General features: G+C 35.0%; 2 protein-coding genes and 2 long non-coding RNA genes across 9 annotated transcripts in view; 3 read left to right on the plus strand and 1 right to left on the minus strand.

Annotated features, from left to right (window-relative positions):
* Positions 1–532: 532 nt before the first annotated feature.
* The window catches only part of LOC112022995 (uncharacterized), a gene marked incomplete at its 3' end in the record, with an annotated part of 45912 nt that continues 20576 nt past the window's right edge, over positions 533–25868 (minus strand). Inside the window, 5 exon segments of the mRNA XM_065771717.1 lie at positions 533–690; positions 782–934; positions 1011–1097; positions 1664–1726; positions 2270–2359. Coding sequence (XP_065627789.1) covers positions 533–690; positions 782–934; positions 1011–1097; positions 1664–1726; positions 2270–2359 — 551 coding nt within the window.
* LOC136066837 (uncharacterized) lies at positions 4626–5780 on the plus strand. Its single transcript, XR_010628338.1, has 4 exons — positions 4626–4775; positions 4908–5229; positions 5446–5591; positions 5692–5780. It is a non-coding gene; the product is annotated as an uncharacterized LOC136066837 (long non-coding RNA).
* LOC112031787 (putative disease resistance RPP13-like protein 1) lies at positions 16109–23448 on the plus strand. 4 transcript variants are annotated; one of them, XM_065771712.1, is made up of 9 exons: positions 16109–19968; positions 20776–20996; positions 21116–21504; positions 21592–21648; positions 22077–22164; positions 22298–22343; positions 22454–22735; positions 23169–23279; positions 23377–23448. In XM_065771712.1, the coding sequence occupies exon 1, from the start codon at positions 16250–16252 to the stop codon at positions 19952–19954; it is 3705 nt and encodes a 1234-aa protein (XP_065627784.1). In that variant the 5' UTR covers positions 16109–16249; the 3' UTR covers positions 19955–19968; positions 20776–20996; positions 21116–21504; positions 21592–21648; positions 22077–22164; positions 22298–22343; positions 22454–22735; positions 23169–23279; positions 23377–23448. The 4 variants fall into 4 exon arrangements, 3 of the variants coding, with proteins under 3 accessions (XP_065627784.1, XP_065627786.1, XP_065627787.1); XM_065771714.1 differs by having other exon boundaries at positions 22115–22164; XM_065771715.1 differs by lacking the exons at positions 23169–23279; positions 23377–23448 and having other exon boundaries at positions 22454–22740.
* Positions 23499–25235, plus strand: LOC136066838 (uncharacterized). 3 transcript variants are annotated; one of them, XR_010628340.1, is made up of 5 exons: positions 23499–23745; positions 23859–23937; positions 24125–24305; positions 24868–24919; positions 25148–25235. It is a non-coding gene; the product is annotated as an uncharacterized LOC136066838 (long non-coding RNA). The 3 variants fall into 3 exon arrangements; XR_010628339.1 differs by having other exon boundaries at positions 25156–25235; XR_010628341.1 differs by having other exon boundaries at positions 23865–23937; positions 25156–25235.

The raw sequence follows: 25868 nt of genomic DNA on the forward strand, positions 1-25868 counted from the left end.
GTATCATTTTGGATTTTAAGATTATTCTCCACATATAGGCAAGATTGAAGAACAAAACACTAAGATCTCAACTTTAAAAACATAAAAACCAAGGAAACTATTATAGATCAGAACAGAAAAAAGTCCCATTTCATCTTTCTACTTGCTAAACTTAATTAAGTGTAATTTCAAACTAAAATTACCATTATAAAAACACAGAAAGCAATCACATAAGCCCATCCACATCTGCTCAGATATAAGTTTACGAAACTTTTTTTTTTTTTTTTCCAAAAGAATAATTTTATTGAAATGAGATTACTTCATGAAAAAAGTCACAAAGTACCCTTATGTATTACAAACGGAAAAAATATCTACATATGAATGGACTCTATGAAACATTGAACAGAATTACTATTTGTAAGACCCAATACAAAATACCACTCATAAAAAGAACTAATGAAGGATGCTAGCAATTGAGTTCACATGCACTCCACATCTTCAAAAGGGAGTGTGGAAAATGATAAGGAAAAAAAAAAAAAGAAGTGCACTTTACCTCCTTGTTGGCAGTTGGCTCAAGAGATCAATAAGAAATTCCATAAACCTCTCACAGTACAAAACACAAGCATCGTCAACTTGCTTCAAACCATAAGCATCAATTATTTTATTATCTTCATTAACATGTTCCTGGGAAAAAACCGTTGAATCCAATACCTGGTACAAATTGATAAACTTAAACATAAATGCCTTGTGCACCATAGTTATAGATCAAACAATAATTTCATAGTTTATTGTACGATAAAACCTCCAGAAATTCTTCAATAAGATTTCTCAAGAATTTCACTTCAAGCTTAGTTGACGGGTCAAAAAGCTCTCCTCGCTTTGTTGCCTCCTTAGCTTCTCTCCTTATCATTCTTTTCCATTTCTTGATCAATTCCTGATTAAGACAAAGCTCCATCTACAGAGAAGAGAAGCAGATATTTAATAAATTCCAACCACTATGGAAACAGATTAAGAAAAAGCATGCGTCATACCTGAAAACGACCATATGACAAACTGTGCCAGGATTGCAAACTTGCTAATCTCAACACAGTCTCACTGACAACCTCATCTCCCAAGCTCTGTTAAACAACGTATAAATCAACAGACAAACAACTAAACAAGAATTCATTTATGTGCAAGAATGAATTGTACAATATAAGTTTATAGACGCAAGCATATGTATACATGACCAAATGTATGACTGCGTTGAGCATGTAACAACGTTTGGACATACTTGAGTTTAGATAACTTTCAATTATTTCTTATCATAAGGGCAATAAACATTATGCAGCTCTACTTACGAAGAATCAAATACAGGTATATTTTAAGTGAGTGGCTGAAGTTTATTTCTTTCCACTGAGAATTTAGAAGTGCGAAAAACTAACCATCAGCAACTTAATCATTCTAACTTCATAAGACCATGAAATGTAAATTAAAAAAAATGGAAGCATTGATATAATGAGATATAAATAATATAGTAGTACATATCAAATAAATAGAGTATGACAGTGTTAATTAAGCAAATTAAAAGGTTTAGGAGATAATGCATATATGGACCACATAATAAGTTAGAGACATCCAACAAGTGATAGTTTCTAACATCTAAATATATTTGATCAAAGCATAAAGTAGGATGTTAGCATACCTGAAAGGCATTGATCATGAAAACCAAGTAATTTGTCTTCTCAGCAATGCTTAATTCTATTCCCTACAGTTACATTTGACGTATAAGAGATTCAGATACATCAACAGTGCATCAAGTTCATCAGATAATCAGATCATATGTTTAAAAGTAAACCTACCTTCATAGAAGTTCTTTTAAAAAGCAAAATTCATAACTGCCTTTTCTTTTGACAAGTAATAAATTCTATCCAGAAAAAATCAACAAGTACATGGACTATAATAGCTGAGAACATAATAAAAGCGCCTTTGAAGATGTCATACATTAAATAAGACATTTACAAGTTTGTAAATTCTCAAAGAGTTAGACCATTTAATCAGAGGTTTCATTAGAAATCATTCTAGTTTATGACCATTATGCATTCAAAGAAAGTGAGCATATATTATGGGAGTGCACATACTAAATAATCCTTTTAAACCCAATACAGATAATGCAAAAACCAGTCTCATCATGATAGACACAAAAACCCAACAAACATGCTACAAAAATTCATAAGCAAACAAAACAACAACAAAAGTCCTTATAATGAAAAGACCAAAATACAACCATAGAAAGAAAAAGTAGACAAACCTCCTTCAGCCGAAGAACCCTCTCAAGGAATCCCTTAAAAATGTCTTTTCGATCATAAAAGCATACCCAAGCTGCCACATTCTCCCGAAACTGCAAGTTTTCCACATAAAAAAACTGTGAGTTCAGAAGCTCATCATAACTATCCATCCCATTCATAATCAATCCCCCATAACCACATTTACAAAACAGAACACCAAAAACCTCAGGCTTCTACAACTAAAGTGTCATAAAACTATTACACCAGATTAGACTGAGTCTTTTATCTGCTTCTTTTAATAGAATAAAAAAGTGCATATTACAGTATTATGCACACATGCATATGGCACTTTTTTATCGTAAATTACACATGCAAACAACATAGCTGTTATATGGTCCACAAAGCATCTGTCATGTGCAGGAAGATTACAATTGCTTCAATTTGTCTTGCATGGAATTCAGGTATATTGGACTGGTATTTTTATTCTCCCTGCTAAAATTGTGAGAATCATTGCTCTAGGGCTTCTTGTGGAAGGGCACCAATAAGTGATGACTCATCTTTAGGGGCAAACGAGGCTTGGGATTTGGTGTGTGCCCCAAAAAGAGAGGGAAGATTAGCTTTAAAGAAAGTAGTTTAATGGAATAAGGAAGAAATTCTAAAGCACATTTGGAATATTTTTGTTAAAGCAGGTTCCATATGAATTCAATGGGTTTTGAGTATCTGTTAAGGAATAGAAGATTTTGGGTTGTCATATTCCTTGTGATGCATCATGCGGTTGGAGAAAAAATGGAAATTACTTCTTAGAGAGCTAGCTAGGCATTTACAAAAACATAGAATTGAGCAGGGAGGAGATGTTTTTGTGTTGCTAGATAACTCATGCACAGATGGTCCTTTGTTTCCTAAATATGGTTTCAGAGTTGTTTATGATACTGGCAGCAACATCAATTTTCAAATCTCCAATGTTTTATCTGATCAATAATTGGTGATGGGTGCTAGCTAAAGCTGATGTTCTGGTTGAAATTGAAGTTAAAGTGTTCAAGGTGAGCTTGGGAAGAGGGATTCTGTTGCATGGCCTGTCTTCAAATCCAGTGTCGTCAATTGTGCAAATACGTGGGAAGCTATCAGGTCTAAACTTTCAGTTGTGGATTGGTGGAGTATGGTCTAGGACTCTTTTAGTATTCCAAGACAAATTTATAAGCTAGCTGGCCTTAGAAATAGGCTTAGCAATTGTGATAGATTCTTGAGTTTGTGCTATCAAGGCAATTCTCTGTGTGTTTTCTGTGAGGGTTACATTTAGAGCAGGGATCACTTATTTATCGAGTGTAATTTTATCATAAGAATATGGCATCATATTGAAGGCAATGCGGGTACAATATTTTTCAACAAGCTGTCAGTACTTCAAAGGAAAAAGGGTCTCAAATCAGTAACCTGCAGAGTAGCCTGGGCTCTGGCATTGTATAACGGTGTTACCAAATCTAAAGAAAGCCTTTATCAAGCTATTAAATGGGATGCAAAAATCAGAACTTTTTAAACCTCATTGCATAACAAAACTTCGTCCTGTAAATCTCCTTCACCAGCTCCAGATCCAACCGCTTCTCACCGCCGGAGCCTTTACCTCCTCCTCCTCCTCCGGCAGCTTTCGATCAGTTATCCTCCGCGATCTTCGTGAGCCGGTCACGCTGGATCTCCGACAGCGTTATCGTGCTCGGCAGTGCAAACTCCACCGGCTTCTCCGCCGCCAGCTGCGTCGCCGACGAAGTCGGTTAGGCTCAAATAACAACTATGTTCTCCTAAACCAAGCTTCATGAATGTTATTATCAATTTCTTCCCCTTAGAAATTCTCTTATCATAGATATGGTCATATGGGGTTTAGAGGATGGGATTATGTACAGAATCAGGGCAAAACTTGAGTGCTTTGTACTACTACATAAACACTGAAGAATAGGCCACTGTGCTAATGTTGTGGGTCGGGCCTTTATTACTAAAATCTGGGTTTTTAAACTTTTTCTCAGATATTTGTTTTTTAAAAAGATATATTTTATATGGGCTGAGTCAGGTCTCTCTAGTATGGGCCCCATATCTTTAGAATGGCTGATGGGTTAATTTGCAGCTCACAAGGACCTCCCCTTTGCCATGTGATTGAGAGAGAGGACAGGTTAGACATTTGGGTTGGTTACACAACCTTGACCCAATATGCTTTTTAAAGCTAGAAATTACTAGTGTGCTTTTCAAAGCCAGAGATGCTCTGTAGTTTTCAGTTTTGTTCAATTGATTTGTATTTGTTGGTATAAAATTTGGAGTTGTAATCATAAATGATTTTTAAAATCTTGGAGCTTTCAAGTGCAAATTTTGACTTTCACAAGAATTCAGGCCCGCTGGAACAATGGTGCATAAGGAGGATGGATAAATTGCTCCAAGATGACTCGCATTACACCCAGAGACAATGGCATAATATTGAGAGCTTTGGCCAGTTAAGCTAAACATCCACAACACCATATGCTTGCCACAACAATTGAACGTTACAGTCAGGTATTTATTTGAAATTCCACTAGAGTATGTTCTCAGCTTTGATTGTTGTAAGCTTGAATTTAAGAAGTTGAAGGACATTTATTTAATCCATGGGTACTTTCTTATTATTCATAAATGCTGTCTGATTTGCAGAGTGAATATGTGTACAGAGTACATTGCTGGTACACAACCAAAGTTTCTTTCATATACATAAATTTCAATTTACAGGCAGGTAATGTCAAAATGGCAAAAAATGATGAGCACCAGTTCAAACTTTTGTTAGTATTCATTAAACATTTTCCTACCACCATTGATCCTTTAATATTTTTATTTTGCCAAACACATGATCAAGGCCAATGTTCGTGCTTTCTCAGCTCAACACTAGCAAATGCGCCTTTCAGCTACATAAGGCCAATGCCATCCTCTATGTTTAAGCAATCAAGTTATTAACAAATATGCCTGTAAATTTCTTCTGGTTAGTCCAAATTGTCATCCTCTAATTTTCTTATAGAAGCAAGCTAGTGCACATTTTGTTGTCAAATTTTGAAAGCCAAAGATGCAGTTCTAATGAAACTATGTGGGCTTGAAGTTGTGGAACATAAAATTCATATTGAGAGGGTCATGCAACTAAAAGGAGTTTAGTTCATCTGCTTCAAACTATTGCTCTGATTTGTCATTATTTTAAATATAGGGAAACATTTCTGAACTCATTATACTTCAAACTTGCTCTGCTTCAAACTTGCTGGAGCTTCTCTTGCCTCATCATACTTTCATTGCTTTTCTACTGTGCACTTTTGAAGTACAAGACAAATACTTTGAGAGAATGATTAACCCAAGGTAATGCAATTTTTCCAGCATATGTATTTGATGATTAATACATTTGTGTTATAAAAACTGGGATTTGACTTGGTCAGTTTGGCGTGCTGTTTAATCTCAGGTAAACTATGTGGTGGTTGATAGGTAGGGCTGCTTCTTTACCTTTTAACAGCAACTGAAACACACTGATCGAGTGTGGAGCAAGACTTGCTCAGGCTTTCTCTTTGAAATTTTGGAATTGGTGGTAGATGGGAAGATGTGATAGTCCCCTCTGGAGGATAGGTTGCTGCTTTTGGTTTCATTTCTCTTCCTAACTTGAAAGAGCTCAAAAGGTTCAGAATATGACTGCTTTTGGGGGAAAAGCTGAAAAGGTTACTGTTTTGAAGATGTTATGACACGGATACAATACGGGTATGGCACCCCCAAATGAAGGCTTACTAACTCACCTGTTGGGGCTACCAAGAATTTTAAATTGTGCCAGAGGCAAAGAGGGGGAAGCTGGCCCAACATTGCTCAGATGCTTGTTTCTTGAAAAATCAAGTCCAGAGATGCCTGTGATTGTTAAGTTTGTTCAACTGATTTGGGTTTGTTGGTATAAATTGATTCAACTAATCTCCAACGGCTATTAACTACTCCAACAGATCTTTATATTATCAGCACTGTAAACAAAACGGCATCGTGTGAGGACTTACGAAGGCCATTAATTAGTACGGGTTGTACGTCACTGTATATGACTTGTTTAAGGACATGGTGGAACGATGTCGCACGAACTAAGGTGTGTTTACTGTAAGGGAATATTGGGCCAAAAAGCGGTTCGAAGCCCATTATATATGAATGAAAAAAATTCTTTCTATTATTGTACAGGTTCAATTCAATCGGAAAATTTTTAACTTCCACACTATGTGGGCCTTTTTTATTCTTAAGCATCTTAAAATCAAATGAATATGTCATATCCAAATCCAAATACAAGATACTAAAGTCCTTGAGATTAGATCCTAGTTGTATCATAGATATGAGGTTTATCAGAAGAGAATGTTGTACTGATTTGAGCAAGATATATAAGCCTTTATAGTTTATAGCCCATTATGTTGATACTTTGGGTCTTCACCCAACCCATTGAAAAACCAACCCGACTGATTTTTGAACATTAAATAGTATCAAGCCCATAATATGAACAGTTTAGAGCACATAAGCCAGTCACTGCAATGGGCTTATAAGTTACCGTTCTTGCCGTTGTTGCATTTTTTTTTTCCAATACATGACCTTGTCCACGATTAAACTAAATGTGTATCTAGAAGAGTTTTGTTTAAGATCGGTGGGGGACAACAGAGTCCATCAAAACTCTTTGTAGATAGCTATATATTTGTCGTCACTTTGGCAGCCCATTTCTCCAAAGACCTCTTTACCGCTTGACCAACTTATTATCCTTATAAAGATGCTAATCTCATCCCTCTTTCTTCTTATGTACCAAGACTTTGGGATCCCTGAAGTAATGTTAAAAAGATACTAATCTCAATTTTGCCTTATTAGTGAGACAATCTCTAACAAGAACCCAAATTTTAGCCATCATACTAATAGTGACTCTTACTAGCTCTACCAAAACCTGTAACCCATGTCCCATTAATGTCTCTCAAAGTACCACCCCATGTGACGTCCTTCTCTTGATATATCTCATTTTTAAAAGAATCCCCATGTAGTTAGGCTTAACAAGTCAACAACTATGTTCCCCTAAAGGAAGTTTCATGAATGTTGATGGAAATTTAGACCCCTTAAACACACAGAATGCGTAGCCTAGATTAATTAGCCAAGTTGTTACTTAGTTAAATTAAGCAATTCTAGGTTAAAACAATCTAACAATCATATCAAGAATAATAATGCAGCGGAAAATAAATAACACAAGATATGATCACCCAGGAAACCACACGGTAAAAACCTGGGGAGGATTTGACCCACCGATCCTCAAGGCTAACCTGAATTCACTATGAAAGAATTGAAGTTCGTACAAAAGGACTACAAGCTCCCCGCTCGACTTCCTAATGCTATCCACCAGTAGAACTTCCTGACACGACTACACGCAGGCTCCAAATCCACGGACTACTTCTTTCTTGAATTCTTCAATCAGCTACAAGCTCCCCGCTTGCTTTTCTTTTAAGTTCCAATGGTTGCAACAGTAATGATCTTCAAGATGTTGAAATCATCTCCACCATGAAAACCCTAAGTTTTGTGTAAAGGAAAGCTCCTCAAAGATCTCACACGAGATTCACACAAAACAGCAATGTATGAGCAACAATACAATATGGACAACCTTCAAAAACGTGGCTAGGGTTTTGTTTATATACCTAGGGTAAAAACATAAAACCCTAAACATAAAACCCTAAACGTTTAATGAAGTAGGGCTGAGTTGGAAATTCTGCAGAAAATTCAACCTGTGCGATTTTCGATCGATCGAGTCTATTCTTCGATCGATCGAGCCAGGCCGAGAGTCCCAAGTACTTCTGCAGCCACTCGATTCCAACTTTACAATATTAAACCAACTTTGAGCAAGTCTAAATAAGACTAAATACAATGTTTTGATCATGGTTTGCCAACATTACAAATTAGAGTTCTAAATACATAAAATCCTAAGACCTTAGAACCTAACAAATGTTATACTATCAATTTCTTCCCCTTAGAAATTTTCTTTTTGCAGTGGATTCATAAAATACACAAATCCCCATTAAAAAAATGGAAACCATGAAAAAAGATTGAATGACTCTAATTTGATTCAAGAAGTTGCTAGGATTAGGAAACACCATAGACAAATAGAAACATTCCAATTCTTAATAGCTTAATAAAATTTGCTTTATTAGCCAAATTTAATGGGTCATGAAGCCATTCCCTAAATGGACCATTAGGGCTCCAATGAAGCAACTAAAAGCTCACGAAAAAGCCCATTTTGTATCACCTATTCTTACCCTCAACTCAAGTTCTTGAACTGTTCAGCTTTTGATTATTTAATGATTTATTAATTCATTCAGGCGTGATGTGATGAGGTATTAGGGGCTGTTTGGATTCAAAAATTTCATCACTTAATTTCCGTTACTCAATTTCCATCACTAATTACTCATCACTCATAACTCATCATTCATCACTCATCACTTAATTTTTCACACTTGTTTGGCACCATCACTCACTTCCCATTACTCAATATTTTTCACACTATTTTTGGGTCCCATTTCTGTCACTTGGTCAGATTTTTTTTTTCCTCCACTTTTCTTTCTTCATTCTCTGTTCTTCAATTCATTCTTTTTTCATTTTTCATTTTTCTCCCTTTTCACCTTTCTCATCTCAGATTTCTCATCCAGAACAAAATTAAACATGCATAAATATATTCTAGAACAAACCCATATTTCTCAATTATTAAAAAAAAAAAAAAAAAAAAAAAACTCAAATCTGCCCAGGCCATTGATGTTGATGTTGCTGTTGCTACTGTTGTGGCTATGGTGGGTTTTAGAGTTTTTAAGGAGCGAAATGTCGGAAATGGTCGGTTGCTGCTGTTACTGCTGTTGGAACTTGGGCACCTTGAAAACGAGCTAGCCATGGCCGCTGTTGAGTTAAAACAATCGGACCCATAGCCGCCGCTGCTGCTTCACGATTTCACAAACCTAGATCACCGAACTAATGAAAGAAGAAAGGGAAAAAAAAAAAAAAAAAAAACCCAGATCACCGAACCCAGTGAAAGAAGAAGAAGAAGAAAAAAAAGGGAAGAACACCGGGGAGACCGAACCCAAGAGAAGGAAAAAAAAAGGAAGAATAGGGGAGACCGAACCCACGAGAAGAAAGGAAAAAAAAGGGAATAACAGGGGAGACCGAACCCAGGAAAAATGTCATTGAGTTATGAGTTATGGAAACTGAAAACATTCAAAATGTGTTTTCAGTTTCCATAACTCCTAACTTAAAAATTAGAGAATTGAGTGATGGAAACAGAGTTATGAAAACAGAGTTATCGATTGCCAAACAACCTTTTTGCTATAGGTCCCACCATTTTTGAGTTATGAGTTATGGAAACTGAGAATTGAGTTATGGAAATCAAAAATCGAAACACCCCCTTAGTATTCACTCCTTTAATGCCTAAGTCCCTAAGCCTGGCATCTCTTGTTCAAATCGAGATTTTTAGAGTTCTTTATAGTATTCTACCACCTTTAGTCTTGATTGTTCCTTTAATCAATAATTTAAATTATAACATGTCATTAATCCACATACAAAAACCATAAACAATAATGTCACATTAGCTATTAAAAAAAAAATTTACAAGTCAAATTTTAATCAGTTAGTCCTATGGTCCCTCATTTTTCTTTTTCAGGAACAGCCTTAGCAAACAACTTCCACTCGATTTCTTAGTTTTTACTTTTGGGAAGTAAACTTTGATGTTCCTTCCACAGAAAAAGTTACACAAACATTACAAGAAAAGGTGCCCCAAATTGTAACTCCAAGGAAATAATAGTTTGAGTAAAGCACCGTCCATTCTACTTGTTGATTATGATCCTTTCAACCAAAAAAAAAAAAAAAAAAAGTTTGACTAACCCCAACCATTCTAACATCATTGCTGGATAAGTTTATTTCTATTGCTTGTAGTTTATTTATTAAGTGCAATTTACCAAAGATTCATCCCAGCACAGATACGCTTACATTAGAAACAAAAAGTCTAGGAACACATTTTGGCATACATTTTGCTACAACTTTTTATGTGGCAGTTGATGAATGATGATTGGAGTGCTTTAACTTGTGGACCCATGTGTATAAGTGAAGTAATTCTTATCCAATTACTAGCTAGTTGACCCCTAAGTAAGTTGTGGCATGGTGTCTACAAAAGGACATATCTCTAGAAATTCGTCAAATTCAAATGGACTTGATCAATACAAAAAATTTGGTAATTGTAAAGTTGTGATTTTCAACTATGTTTTGTTGGCTTTAATTCCGTGTTAAATTTAATTGTATTTAGTCAATCATTTCCCTGTATGTTTGAGGGATTTAATCTAACAGTTGAGTGTGAGAGTGTGGTGAAGATTGGCGAAGAATAGTGAAGTCCGCGACTTGCTCGCAATTGACTCGTGAGTGGACAACCTGGGAAAGGTTACATGAGAAGCACATGCTGGAAGTTGAATAGTCAAGTGCTAGGTGGTATTTCACGAGTCATTTCGAGAATAACCCGCGAAACTCAATGCCTAGATGTTTCTAAAGTGTGCTTTCCTCACTTCTTTACCCACATTATATAAGCCCACATTACCTACAAAATTGTAAGGAGACTTTCATAGAGAAAATCCTAGAAATACACTTGAGAGTTAGAAATTGTAAACCCACAATCATCCACACAATTTCTCTTAGTTTTCCTCTACTCCTACCTCTACAATTACAAATCCTTGAGAGGTTCTTAGCCGAACATACCTCACCCAATCTGAGTGTTGTGAGTTGTTTTGGTGCATGTGGGAAGTATTGGAAGAAGCCATTAATTGGCAAATGCAATTTGGAGCTAATTGTAAGATCCAGAGAACTAGTGAAGACATGACATGGTAAAGTCCATTGGGAGCTGGAACTTAGAGGGTTCAAGTACATTGGGTAGATTAGGCTTGAAAGGTCTTTTTGATATCTTTGTACCCCAACTTTATTCACTAGTAGATCATTTCGACTTGAAGGGCCGTGGAGAGGCTTTTCTCCGAGTACTTCGGTTTCCTCTTTGATAACATATTTTGGTATTATCTTGTGTTTGCATCTCTCTTCCTCTACTCTTTGTGTTTTACATTTATTGTTTATTGTATTTGATTATGCAATAGAGTATTGTTTTGGTTTATTGTGTTTCATTTACTTTTATTCCACACTTAGATAAGTAGAGTAAAATCAATTTTGCTGGATGTTTAAAATTGGGGGTTTAAACAAGTTATAGTGTTTTACACTATTGAGCTTTCACTGAGTACTTCGGTTTCCTCTTCTATAACACATTTCGGTGTTATCTTGTGTTTGCATCTCTCTTCCTTTATTCTTTGTACTTTACATTTACGGTTTATTGTATTTGATTATGCACTAGAGTGTTGTTTTGGTTTCTTGTGTTTCATTTACTCTTATTATAAACTTAGATAAGTAAAGTAAAAGCAATTTTGTTGGATGTTTAAAATTGGGGTCTAAACAAGTTATAGTGTTTTAAACTATTGAGCTATCAGTAATTACAAATAGAAAAGGAAGTTTGAACCCTAAATGTCATCGATAAATTTAGGTCTTGAAATGTTTTAACTGGTCTTGAAGTTATTGAATTAGCATCCACTAGCAATTAAATATCATTTCTGCTCCAACAGCTACTTCAATGAAGTAGAGGGGGGGTTAGGATGATGATGACTTCAAATGATTTATCATACCTCCAACCGCCCGCACTAGTTTATACTTGTACAAATTACGTTAAATGTTAATAATTCTTTGTCAGTGAGGAATGGATTAGTCTGAGTCGTCATGAAATGGTTGGAATGAGCATCCTCTTGCAATTATATACTTTCATTTTTGCCATTCGCTTTCTTTGCAGATCATTTTCAATCAGTTTATAAATAAATTAGATTCAAGATTGTAAGCAAGTAGTTAAATTATCTGTTTTTTTAATATACAATAACTATCACTTTGAGGTGTCCTAGTTGCATTGGACAGACCTCCAACAGCCATTAATTACTAGTTTTAAAATATATTGTTCATCATCTTTAAGCGTGTCAATTCATCTAAGCTTAAAAAATAATCCTAGCATGTACAACCAAAGCTAGCAATAATGGTGGATTTCAGTTAGCTCAACTGGTAAAGTTTCTGATGATTGTATAAGAAATTTGAGATTCAATTCCCGTTTACACAAAAAACCGGTTGGTTTTTTGGCCTGATAATAAAGAGTTATCATCAGAAGTAGACGCCATAAGTTAAAACTCTATATTAAAAAAAAAAAAAAAAAATGACTCAAAACTAATCCATTCCTCATTGGATGCTCGGTAATTAATTAGTTCTCTAGGTGAACCTTTTCTGACTTCGCCTCACTTTCTAAGGATGATTAACAATTTAACAGATAACAGCATAACCTTCAAGTTTTGTAGCAATTCATCATCGAGCTTATTGAAATAGAAATTATTCAACATGGACGTTACAAATTCATTAAACAATTTTATGAGTACTAATTCAATACTTCCAAGACTCCAACTAACTAGCGGACAACCCAAACGCACTGGAATTAAAATTTAACAAGAGATTTTTTTTTTTTTTTTTGGGGGTTAAAGTAATTAATGTTAATGTCCACGTAGCCATTTTTGGCCCAATATTATAAAAGTGATTGAAGTCTAACATAAGACTCAATTGTCTTTTTTTTTTTTGAGAAGGCAGTTGTCTTATTTGAAATACAAAAAGTTAAGGGATGTATGTAATAATGATCCATACCAATATACCATGGGGAGTCTTCACATTGTTTTAACATAGAGGTATACCATAAATTCAATGACAGAGACTCTAATTAAAAAGTTTTAGGATACTGAAAGCATTAAGGTCCTTTGTTCTCCATTGCAAAGACCCTCAAGGGATATTTGCTTGAGAAGAATTTTAAATATTTAAACTCTTGATCAATCTAATTATAAATTCAAGATTAATTTTGAATATGATGTAGTTTAGGTGGTAAGGAGAGGAGAGGGGTGGGGAGGGAATGGTTACCCCGTTCCCTTGTTTAAATATTTTAAAATTTTAGTATGGAAAAGAGGAATAATTATTCATTTACTTTATTTGCATGTTTAGGAAAACTGTGATATAACTTGACAATTATGCAAATTTTTAGTTTTGTGTGTGTGTATTGATAATTTGATTGTTGCAATGACGGTAGAATTGAACAGGTATGAGGTCTGTCCAATGTAACTAGAACACCGCAAGGTGATAGTTATTGGATATTAAAAAAAAAAAAAAAAAAAAGATAATTTAATTACTTGCTTAGATTATTGAATCTAATTTATTTTGTAAATTCATTGAAAATGATCTGCAAAGAAAGCGAATGGCAAAAATGAAACTATATATAGTTGCAAGTGGATGCTCGTTCTAACCACTTCATGACTCAAACTAATCCATTCCTCACTGGCAAAGAATGATTAACAATTTAACATAATTTGAATTAAGTTTAAACTAGTGAGGGCAGTTGGCTAGGGATGATTTACAATATATGTATTAAGTATAAACTAGTGAGGGCAGTTGGAGCAGAATTATATTTAATTGCTAGTGGATGCTAATTCAGTAACTTCAAGACTTAAATTTATCCATGGCTTCTATGGTTCAAACCTCCATTTTTTTTTTTTTGTAATTATCAAATTGTTCGTATTGATTGAGTCCTTTTAAATTTGATGAATTTCTAGGGATACACCGTTTTGCATACGCTTTGCCACAACTTACTTAGTTGTTAACTAGCTGATAATTGGATTGCTTTACTTGCACATGGGTTCACAACTTGAAGCACTCTAATCCTCAATTGACACATAAAAATTAAAGTTGTGGCAAACTGTCCCTAGACTTTTTGTTTATAATGGAAGCGTATCTGTGATTGGATGATTCTTTGGTAAATTGTACTCAACAAATAAACTACAAGCAATAGAAATAAACTCATCCAACTTTGATATTTTAGTGGTTGGTGTTAGTCAAACAATTATATCCCTGAGTTAGCATTGGGGCGGGGCGTCTTTTTCTTTAATGTCTGAAACTTAGATGATAGAAAGATCATAATCAACAAGTTTCCTTTTTTTTTTTTTTTTTTTGTTGAAAGGATCATAATAAAAAAAGGATAAAGTTTAGTTACAAAATTGATTGTAGCTTAGGCTACAAACTCACTCAATATCTTTTTATTGGAGGTGAATTTGACAAATTCACCATTGGATTGCATCTTCTTCTTATGTCCTCATGTTTGCAAAATTTCAAGAAAATTAAAGATTAATAGCTATGTCATCAATAAATTTTTAAATTGAAATTTTTGTAATTTAAAATTATGCATAAAATATAAGATAATAGATTATATAGTAAATGATATCCGATTGACACAAAATTGACATGTGCATTAAGAGCATAAAGAAATGTAATTCAAGTTAGATTTTCAAAATATGCAGTAATATTTATTTTATTAAGTGAGTTGTGCTAGTACAATTACAAAACTTTGTCCATAAAAAAATAGAATGGATGAGTGCTTTACTCAAACCATTATTTCCTTGGGTTACAATTTGGGGTATCTTTTCTTGTAATGTTTGTATAACTTTTCTATGGAAGGAACATCGAAGTTTACTTCCCAAAAGTAAAAATTAAGAAATCGAGTAGAAGTTGTCTAAGGTTGTTCCTGAAAAAGAAGAAGAAATAGAAACCATATAACTAATTGATTAATTAGACGTAAATTTGTTTTTCTTTTTAATAGCGGATGTGACATTATTATTTAAGTTTTTGTATGTGGATTAATGACTTGTTATACTTTAAATTATTGATTATCAAGTTTTTTATTGGTTTCTGTTTCTTCCGGCCTTGGAATCTTGTTTTTACTATGGGATTAGGATACTTTATGAACCTACGAATAAGAAAATTTCTAAGGGAGAAAATTTACCAGCATGGAGATGCTTTTAAAGTGAGATAAAACAAGAGACCGACATCACACTGGGGTGATATTTGAGAGACATTAGTGGACGTGGGTTACAGGTTTTGTTTGAGCTATTTAAGAGATACTGCTAGTATGATGGCTAAATTTAGGTTCTTATTAGACATGGTCTCAATAAATCAAAATTAGACATGGTTTCTACCAACTACTAAAAAGTCAATGAAAGAAGGAATTTATCGAGTTAAAAGAGTTTATTGGCAGATTTAAGTAGATATAGTCCTTGTTTTTAGTTAGTTTTCATACCTTTTGCAGATGGGACTAGGGCTGTCCACGGGTTGGTCCGGAGTCGGGTTGTGCCCAACCGNCAAAAAAAAAAAAAAAATCTCTTGTTAAATTTTAATTCCAGTGCGTTTGGGTTGTCCGCTAGTTAGTTGGAGTCTTGGAAGTATTGAATTAGTACTCATAAAATTGTTTAATGAATTTGTAACGTCCATGTTGAATAATTTCTATTTCAATAAGCTCGATGATGAATTGCTACAAAACTTGAAGGTTATGCTGTTATCTGTTAAATTGTTAATCATCCTTAGAAAGTGAGGCGAAGTCAGAAAAGGTTCACCTAGAGAACTAATTAATTACCGAGCATCCAATGAGGAATGGATTAGTTTTGAGTCATGAAGTGGTTGGAATGACCGTCCACTTGCAATTATATACACTTTCTTTTTGGCAATTAGCTTTCTTTGCAGATCATTTTCAATGAATTATAAAAATAAATTAGATTCAATAATGTAAGCAAGTAGTTAAATTATCTGTCTTTTTTAATATCCAATAGCTATACCCTTGGGCTGTCGTAGTTGCATTGGACCGACCTCCAACTGCCACAACTGGTTTATAAAATATATTGTTCATCATATTTAAGCGTGTCAATTCATCTAAGCTCAAAAAATAATCCTAGCATGTACAATGTGCAACTGCAAAACAGGGAAAATGACTAATTCATTAAATCATTCGCTTCTGGTTTTTGCCTAAATTGCAATCACTTCCCTTTCGCTTTTTTATTTCCTTCTTCTTCCAACAAGAGACCATGGCTGAAGTCTTCCTGGGACAAGCACTTGCCACTTCACTCATTAAGGTGGCACTTGGTAGATTGGCCTCTCCTGAGGTCATAGACTACTTCAAGGGAAGGAAACTTGACGATGAATTGCTACGAAAGTTGAAGGTTATGCTATTATCGGCTGAATCAGTGCTCATTGATGCAGAGGAGAAGCAATTTACAAACCCAGCTGTGAAAAATTGGCTGGACGAGCTTAAAGACGTTGTTTATGTTGCAGATGACCTTCTGGATGAGATTGCCACTGAAGCCTTACGATCCAAGTCAGAAGCTGAATTTCAAACTTGTACCAGTAAGGTATGGCGCTTCGTCTCTACTTCTGTTAGTTCATTTGACAAAAAGATACAGTCAAAGCTAAAAAACATTCTAAGTATATTACAAATAATCATAGAACAAAAGAATGTCCATAATCTGAAAGTGGTTGCCGGTGGAGTACCACTACCATCACGACAATTAACAACTTCTTGTCCTGAAGAATATGGTGTGTATGGTAGAGATATTGATAAGGAGGAGATATTTAAGAAGTTGCAATTAGATAATGCAAATGGTGATGAGATATGTGTTGTTCCTATAGTGGGCATGGGTGGGGTTGGTAAAACAAGCCTTGCTCAACTTGTATATAATGACAACCGAGTAAAGGAGAATTTTGATCTCAAAGCATGGGTTTGTGTTTCAGACACATTTGATGGTTCTACAATAGCAAAAACTGTTCTTGAAGAGGTCACTTTGTCCAACTGTGACATTCATAGCTTGAATTTGTTACAAATTAGAATAAGAGAGAGCTTAAAGGGAAAGAAGTTTCTCCTTGTTTTAGATGATGTTTGGAATGAGGACTATATTGCTTGGGATAAGTTAGTTTCAATGCTTAGATGTGGGGCAAAAGAGATCAAGATCATTATTACCACACGTAGTGAAAATGTTGCGACAACTGTGCACCCTATTTCAATTCATCATCTAATGCAATTGTCTGATGAAGAATGTTGGTTGTTATTTGCAAAGCATGCATTTAAGAATGGAGAATCAAGTGAAAATTCAGATATAGAACTAATTGGTAGAAAAATTGTTTGTAAGTGTAAAGGTTTGCCTTTAGCTGCAAAAGCACTTGGGGGTATGTTGCAGTCTAAACAAGACCTAAGAGAGTGGAATCATATTTTGGAGAGTGATATATGGGATCTACCAGGAGGTGAAAGTTCTATACTTCCAGCTCTAAGATTGAGCTACAACTACCTCCCATCACATTTGAAACGATGCTTTACTTATTGCTCAATCTTTCCAAAGGATTATGAATTTTCTAAGGAGGAATTAGTCTTGTTGTGGATGGCAGAAGATTTATTGTTGAAACCCAAGGGAAATGGAAGCATGAAAGAAATAGGTGAACAATACTTTGATGAGCTACTATTGAGGTCATTTTTTCAACGATCAAATAACGATGAACTATGTTTCATAATGCATGACCTTTTTAATGACTTGGCAAAATTTATATCTGGAGAATTTTGTTTTAGGTTGGATATTGATAATTCGTGTGAAATTACAAAAAAAATGCGTCATTTGTCATATTTTCCAACTAAATTTGATGTCCCTAAGAAATTTGAGGTGTCTTATGAAGCCAAGAATTTGCGAACCTTCTTGGGACTAGAATTGCCATCTATGTCAAATTTTCAATATAATAATATATCAACAATGGAGGTAAACAATTTGTTGTGCACATTTAAGTGTTTACGAGCATTATCATTGTCTCTCTATGAATTCTTAGCTGTGTTACCTGATTCTGTTGGAAATTTGAAACATCTTCGCTATTTGAATCTTAATGGCACCGATATCGAAAGTTTGCCTGATTCTGTGTGTGGTTTGTATAATTTGCAAACTTTGTTATTGAGGAATTGTCGTTACCTCGAAGAGTTGCCAACCAACATGGGAAGACTTGTAAACTTACGTCACCTAGATATAAGAGAAACCCCTTTGAAAGGGTTGCCAATACACATGGCTAAATTGAGAAGTCTCCAAAATTTAAGTGCTTTTTATGTGGGTAAAGGAGAACATAGTGGGAGTAACATTAAAGAGTTGGGAGAGCTTCCGCATCTTTCGAGCTCATTGTGTATATCAAACTTGGAAAATATTTATCACAGAAGAGATGCAAAGGAGGTTAATTTGAAGGATAAGAAGGGCTTGTCAGAGTTGGAGTTGGAATGGGGAAGATATCATCAGAATTATGATTCAGAACTTGAAAGAGATGTGCTTGAGCAGTTGTGTCCTCATACGAACTTGAAATCTCTCTCTATCATATCTTATTATGGTGCAGAATATCCAAGTTGGTTAGGAGCATGTTCATTCTCTAATATGGTGTCCCTAAAGCTTGACGATTGTAAATACTGTTCCTCCTTGCCTCCACTTGGGCTGCTACCTGCCCTTAAGGAACTCTCAATTAAAGGTTTGGACAGAGTATCATGTGTGGATAGTAAGTTCTACGGAGATGGTTCTTGTGCAACAAACAAGCCATTTAAATCCCTTGAAAAATTAAAATTTAAAAGGATGCTAGAGTGGAAGGAATGGTTTACATTTGAAGGCGGAGTTTTCCCAACCCTCCGAGAGCTTCGCATTATCGAATGTCCCAAGCTAACAGGGGATCTGCCCAGTTTACTTCCCTCTTTAAGTATAATTAAAATTAGAGATTGTCCCCAGCTTATTGCTTCACTTCTTAGCCCTTCGGCTCTCCATGAATTGGCCTTAACGAATTGTGATAAGGTGGCGTTGAAGGAATTATCACCTAAGCTACAAAGTCTTGGAATTGGAGGATGCCACGTGACTCTCCTTGAGGGTGGTCTACCCACTACTTTAAAAACACTTCAAATCAATGGAGTACTTCAATTGCCTGGGGGCCATTACTATCCATCAATTGAGAGCTTGAAGGCAAATAGAGGTCCTGGTTCACTTTGGTCTTTACCATTAGAGTTTTTCCCAAAACTCAAATCTATCGAAATTGAAAATTCTGATAATCTTGAATCTCTTTCGACATCAGATATATCTCTCTTGGATTTAACTTCTCTCACTAAATTGACCATCCAGTTCTGCCCTAATTTTGTATCCTTTCCCAGCGGGGGATTGTGCGCCCCAAATTTGACACAGATTTCTATTTATGACTGTGGAAAGTTAAAGTCACTTGCTGAAGGTATGCACACCCTCCTCCCATCTCTTCTACATTTGGAGTTGGAGAACTGTCCAGAACTGGAATCATTTCCTGAAGGGGGTTTGCCCTACAATTTACAAATACTTGAAATCGATGGGTGCGACAAACTCTTTCTCAGACGCATGGAGTGGGGTTTACAGAGTCTTCACTCACTCAGAGAAATCATAATTCGATATCACGGCAGAGAAGTGGGTTCCTTTCCAGAGGAGGCGCTGTTGCCCCCTTCTCTTATCCGCCTCGACATTTCATTTGAACAGCTGACATCACTCAATGTTAGTGGGTTTAAACACCTTGCCTCGCTTAAACAGTTGGAGATTTGGGAGTGCGATAACCTCCAGCGCTTACCAAAAAAGGGCTTTCCCGCCTCCCTTTCTATTCTAGATATTTATAACTGCCCTTTGCTAAAAAAGCGGTATCGGAGAAAGAATGGAAAAGAAAGGCGCAAAATTTCTCATATCCCCATCATAATGATTGACAATGAAGTCATCACATAAGTACCACTGCCTAGGTATTTGTTTCCGCACTAATTTGTACTTTCCTCTGTTTAATTCTGAATTTTGTTTATTCCCACGAACCATCGCAGCCAATGTTGCAGTTCTCTTTGTTATTTTCGTATTCCAAAAAAAAATCATTTTTTAAATGGGAATGACTAGCTAGCCAAAATTAAACTTGTATTTGATTAAGGGCAGCGTAAATTTAAACATCATACTCGTACAACATATTTCTTAAGTTTATTCATATTGCACATTATTTCGAAGAGTATTTGTCTATTCATCAAGCACCTTGATATATCCTATAAAAAATTGCTTCATCAATATTTTCAAATCTTTTGCACAAAATCATTTGGTTTCATATTAATTTTTTATGGGAAGCTTGAAAACTATGATAATATAATGGATAAATAATTGGCCGCATTTGGGCAAATTTCAATTTTCTTTCTCAAAAAATAATATAAATGGCCTACAAACAAACAACTAACCCAAACTAGCATTTGGGCAAAATTAAATACATTCATTTTTAATACGTTTTTTTTTTTTTTTAATGTTTATAAAGGTATCACATGGCCTAATCATCATGATTCCACAGTCTTCTTTTTTATTTTTATTTTTTTGAATTATAGATAAACTTCAAAAATATTTAGAATGAGGCTCAAAATTCTTTTAATTTGTTTAACAAATATCGAAGTAAACCTTTGTAGTAATATAAATATTTTTGGTACACTTATGAAAGAGATACTGTTAAATGTTTTGGGTCTTGCTACAATTAGATTCTTATGAACAGAGAGATTCTCATTCAGTTGCCTTTTCTATTGCAGTGTCATTTTCAGTTGTCAATAACAAGTGACACACCTTCCATCAATTTCATGCCACTGCTGGCTGCTGATCCTTTTGCGATGTGTATGAACTCCTATATGTTTTCAAGTCATTGTAAAGTCCTTTACTCTCATTCTTGCCGGAGCTGCTTTCGCCTCGTTATACATTTATTGCATTCTAGTTTGAACTTTTGAAGTACAAGACAGGATTCATTTAACCTAAGGTAGTACAGTTTCTCCATCATATTTATTTGTCAATGAACAAATTCGGATTGTAAGCTTAGAGTATGTTAAGTTACATTATGATTTGACTTGGGCAATATGGCATGCTATTTAATCTCAGGTAAGACACTGGGGCAGTTCAAAGCTAGTGCTGCTTCAATTCCTGCTAATAGCAGTTGAAACTCGCTGCTCATGTCTCGATGGGGACTTGTTCAGACTCTCTCTTTTTGAGTTTTGGGAAGTTTTGGTGAATGGGAAGATGTGAAGTCATCTCCAAAGGACAGGTTGCTGCTTTTGGTTCTTTGTTCTCTTTCAAAGTTAAGAGAGCTGAAAAGGCTCAGCACATGACCACTCTTGTGGAGACAATGGTGTCAGAGGCAGAGGGAGAGAACTGATCAAAGTTTGGGAAGGTGCTTTTACATGACAAATCAAGTCCAATCAGAACACTCATGTCATTACCAACAATTATTATCGTGCTTTTTAAGGCTAGATATGCTCTGTACTTCTTAGGTTTGTTTAATTGATTTGTGTTTGTTCTTAATAAACATTGGCCTGTAATCATAAATGATTTCTAAATCTTTATCAATTCTTCTGCAGGTTTTCAGACACAAAATTCATGAATGTTGAGGCCTCAGACAATAGTATACGAACCAAGTAAGCCTCCTGCAACCAAAACTTCCATATAGCTAAATTACATACGATGTGCTGCAATGACATCTGTCCTGCTAGCATGTTCTGTTTACTTCATGTTTGGACTGTATATACATTGGTGTAATGTGGAGAAATGAAGAGAATGATGCCTCATAGCTCCAATTTGACTGAAAACATATCTTTTATGAATTTATGGGATATCAATTGTGACCGTAAATTCATGATGCCTTTAGAACTTCCTCATTTTTCATGTGAGTTTACTCAAACGTCTTTTGAATATTCCTAAATTTGAACTTTTGTTTGAGTACCTTTCCAATGGTATTAAGTATTCTGCTTACTTCTAGTAATTTTGTTCCTTGTCTAAGGATTGTGTGTTGTTTTCATCACTACATAATTTGGATCTGAAATCCTCCATGGTTTCACTGATGTAGCTCTTTTTCTATCTTCTACGAAAACTCTGAAAGTGTAGCTGGAATCTGCTGAGAAGACATGGAAAGAGTTATCGGTACTGTAAAAGTTGTAAGTAGATTGATTTCACTATCATGTTTGTTTGTTTGTGTGTTTTAGGGCCAGTTATATATTTATTGAATTAATTTGTTGTCTCTGTACTTGTATGTCCTTCAACATCCTTGCATACATATGGATGATGAAGTCATTACATGAACTAAAATCACAGTGTGACCCTGTTTTATAGTCAGGTAATGTGTTGTAGTGTTGTACTCTACCCATTTTAGTTAGATTACATTTATATTTATTTGTATATTTATTTTTTGATAAATATATCTGAAATAATTTTCACTTAATGAAGGATTGGCTGAAGAATGGTGCCACAAACACTTTCTGCCTTGAGCTCTAGTACATGTTATCCAGAGAGATGGGCTGCCTACCTCTGTTTCTTCACTGAGGATTGATGATTAGTCTCCTTTGTTGAAGGAAAAGTGCCGCGATGAGAAGAGGGGAAAAGAATGGAGCAAGATTTCTCACTTCCCATCATATTAATTGCTGATGATCATATGAAACTGAAAATGTAGACAAAGTCCTCATCACTTGTTTTCTTCATTCACATGCAGCAACATAATATTACAGTTTGGTATGCCCTTCTTGTTGTGCAGAACCCAGCAAATTGTCATATTGATTTGGTACCATAACTCAAAAGTGCTTCAAGAAGCAGTAAAAACATGTTTTTTTGAGAGAGAATTTCTCTCTCCCAATAATCAGTTCAAGTCACTAAAATGTTCCCTGGCGTTGAATTTTTTGCTTTTGTTATTAGTACTAAAGTCAACTAAACCTTAATTCCCCAAAAAAAAAAAAAAAAAAATTCAGGCATTACAATATAACCCAAAAAAAAAAGGTTCAGCTTTCATGTTCCCTATTCATTGGAAAAGCTATTTAATGATGTAACATGGGATAGCTGGATACTGATTAAATGATTTGATGCATTTATTGGTTTATTATTTATTTGAAATAATTTGTTAGTGAACAATAAAAACATGATTTTTATTTATTCTCTTTTTCTTTTGCAGAAATAACATTTTATTGACCAGTCGCAGGAAGAAGCTACGTGGTCCATTGCAGAATAAGCTTGTTTGTTATTTAGACAAGTATTTAACTCTAGGAATTTCAAACGATTAATGGTATGTTCTGACTTTGATTTTTCGCAACTACTGAATTAAGCATTTGCTTGACTATCGATAATCCTTGGTTTTTTGGTGAATGTTATGGATTTATCAGCTCACTACCAACAATTGCAGTTCAACTTTTAAAATGTTCATGGGATTGGCATGAGGAGGTACAGATGGCTATTAAAGACCCTCACTTGAGGTTCGTTTAGAATTCGTGTACCTATGCAGTTATGCTTTGGAATGAAAGACAGTTCTGAATCCGCTTTGATTTTTATTATTTTCTTTGCTTTTCTTTCTTAATTTATTTTCAAGGGGTGCTGCACTATTCTACACGTTTTTCAAACAACAATATGCTGTAAATAGCCGTATGAGATTTTGGTTTGTGATTTTGAAAATTATTACCATGCATTTAAATTCCAGGGTGACTGAAACCAACCTACCCAACCTCCCTCCACACAGACTGCACCCAATACTTCTTGTAAGTATATTAACCTCATCTTCCCATCAATATTTCTGCAAGTAGCTGCACCACCTCATCATTCTTTCAATATTTCTACACAGAAGTTTCCTAAGTTTCTGTATTTGCTGAAGATACAGGTTGGCCCTGAGGGCTTGTGTTTACCTTTTTTCAAAACAAGACTCCCAAGAGCAATGGCAAGAATGGCCACAGGTGGTCCTCATTTTTAGCACTGAAATTTGATTAAAAGAACATGTCCTTCAAGCTAGTTGAGTATGAATCATGATCTTGAAATGTCTACAACTTGATTAATTTCTATGTGAAATATCAAGGGACTTTCCTGCAATTATACTGTTGTTCCTATTGCACATAGGTGTTGATTTCCATTTATATTCTGTAGGATTCGTTGTTTGCTTGGTGAGAGAAGTGAGGTTAGGAAATTCAGGAGAAAAAGTATTCTTAAAGGAGTATTAACAGTGGCAGCACTCCAAAGCTAACCTAGTACTCCATCTATCCCTACATCACTGCACTTCCAAGTTTCATACATTGTTTTCCAGATTTAATTAAATAGTCTAGGCCAGGTAGGAGTTTCACAAACTCTCGACTACATGTTCAAACATTAGAGCAGGATTGCTCTTATCCAGTTCTTGAATTATTATTATTATCATTATTATTATTTTGGGGGGTGGGTGTTATGATGGAAAGGATGGGAGTTGTTTTGAACCAGAGGGGTTGTGCATTTATAATATCCTTTGTAGATCCTGATAAAAGTTCTCTCAACAACTTTAGGGCTTTGGACTATGATCTTCATAATTTATTGCTAATTATCATTAGTCACAATAATGTGAAAATTGAGAAACTTCTCATAATGTTGCTTATGTAGGGCTTGTTGCCATGATCTGTTTAATATAGTTTGAGTTTTGCCACTGACACGGTGATTCAAAGGGGAGTAGTTGGAAGAATAAATAAGCTGATACTCTAATAGAGATATAAATCTATCTGGGAGCTCCATGACCAAAATATACATATTTTGTCATTTTGTATTGAATATTTGACAAATCTACTCGTTTGTATTCTCATTATTTTTGCCTATGGCCACTGACCTCAGCGTTTATTGTTGATATGCTGCAGAACTGTGGCCAGATTCTGATGCTAGTTTCCTCAACAAATTGGGGCTTTCGACAATGATCTTATTGTTAGTTACTCCAACTCACTTTTTTTTTTTCCCAACAATGAGAATCATGAACCCCATCTCCATAACTTAAGGGAACTTTAACCTAAGTAGCTTAAAATCTTAGCCTCTATATTGAAAAATAATATATTATTTATTGATTCACAGCATACAAAACATTAAAAGAAACTTCTATGGAAGAAATTGGCTCTGCTAGCTAAGTTACTAATGTCAGTCTCTTGTTATCTTAAGACATCCAGATTTGATCTCAGCAGGACTCATTACCGACATGGTATGATCCAAATGCTCAATGTGAATACCATATGCAAGGAAGGGGACATTGGACCAAAGTTGTCAAAATCGGGATCCTACGTAGGATCGTGAGAGATAGGTAGGATCGTGGATCGTAGGATCGGATCGTGGATCGTAAGATCCTACCTATTTTTATATTTTAAGCAAAAAAACCTATTGATAGTGACTTTGTATGTTATATAATCACTTAAAATATGAATCCATCAATTAAAAAAAATTGCATAATAAAATGTAATTTGCACACAGTACACTGTTCTTATGTCATTCTGTCGAAACAAAATATATTTAACTTTTGACATAATGTATCTAAAAAGTTTAGTACATGTTTAATTAGCAACTAAATACCAAAATATTATCTACACATATGGAAAATATTTTCCAAATTTTAAGTTCCAAATCCAAAATAAGTTAAGCTTTGTCAAAATCATATACACAACACAACAATCTCGAATCAAGCTATCAAAGTACAAATAAATGATAAACTACTAACTACCAAAGCAAATTACCAGAAAGCTTAAAGGCAGCGTTGGGATGGCTCACGGCAACATCATTGAGACGGCTAGAGGTGCTGGGTTTTTGACAGAGGATTGAGGAGGCATCAACTGAGGAGCTAGCACTGAATGTTTCTAAATATTTTAGGTTTTTTTTTTTTTTTTTTTTT

Source organism: Quercus suber, unplaced genomic scaffold (genome assembly GCF_002906115.3).
Source record: "Quercus suber isolate HL8 unplaced genomic scaffold, Cork oak 2.0 scaffold_48, whole genome shotgun sequence".
Classification (NCBI taxonomy): Eukaryota; Viridiplantae; Streptophyta; class Magnoliopsida; order Fagales; family Fagaceae; genus Quercus; species Quercus suber.

Excerpts from the sequence above, each read along its gene's own strand:
- LOC112031787 (XM_065771712.1), top strand. The coding sequence starts at position 16,250 with ATGGCTGAAGTCTTCCTGGGACAAGCACTTGCCACTTCACTCATTAAG.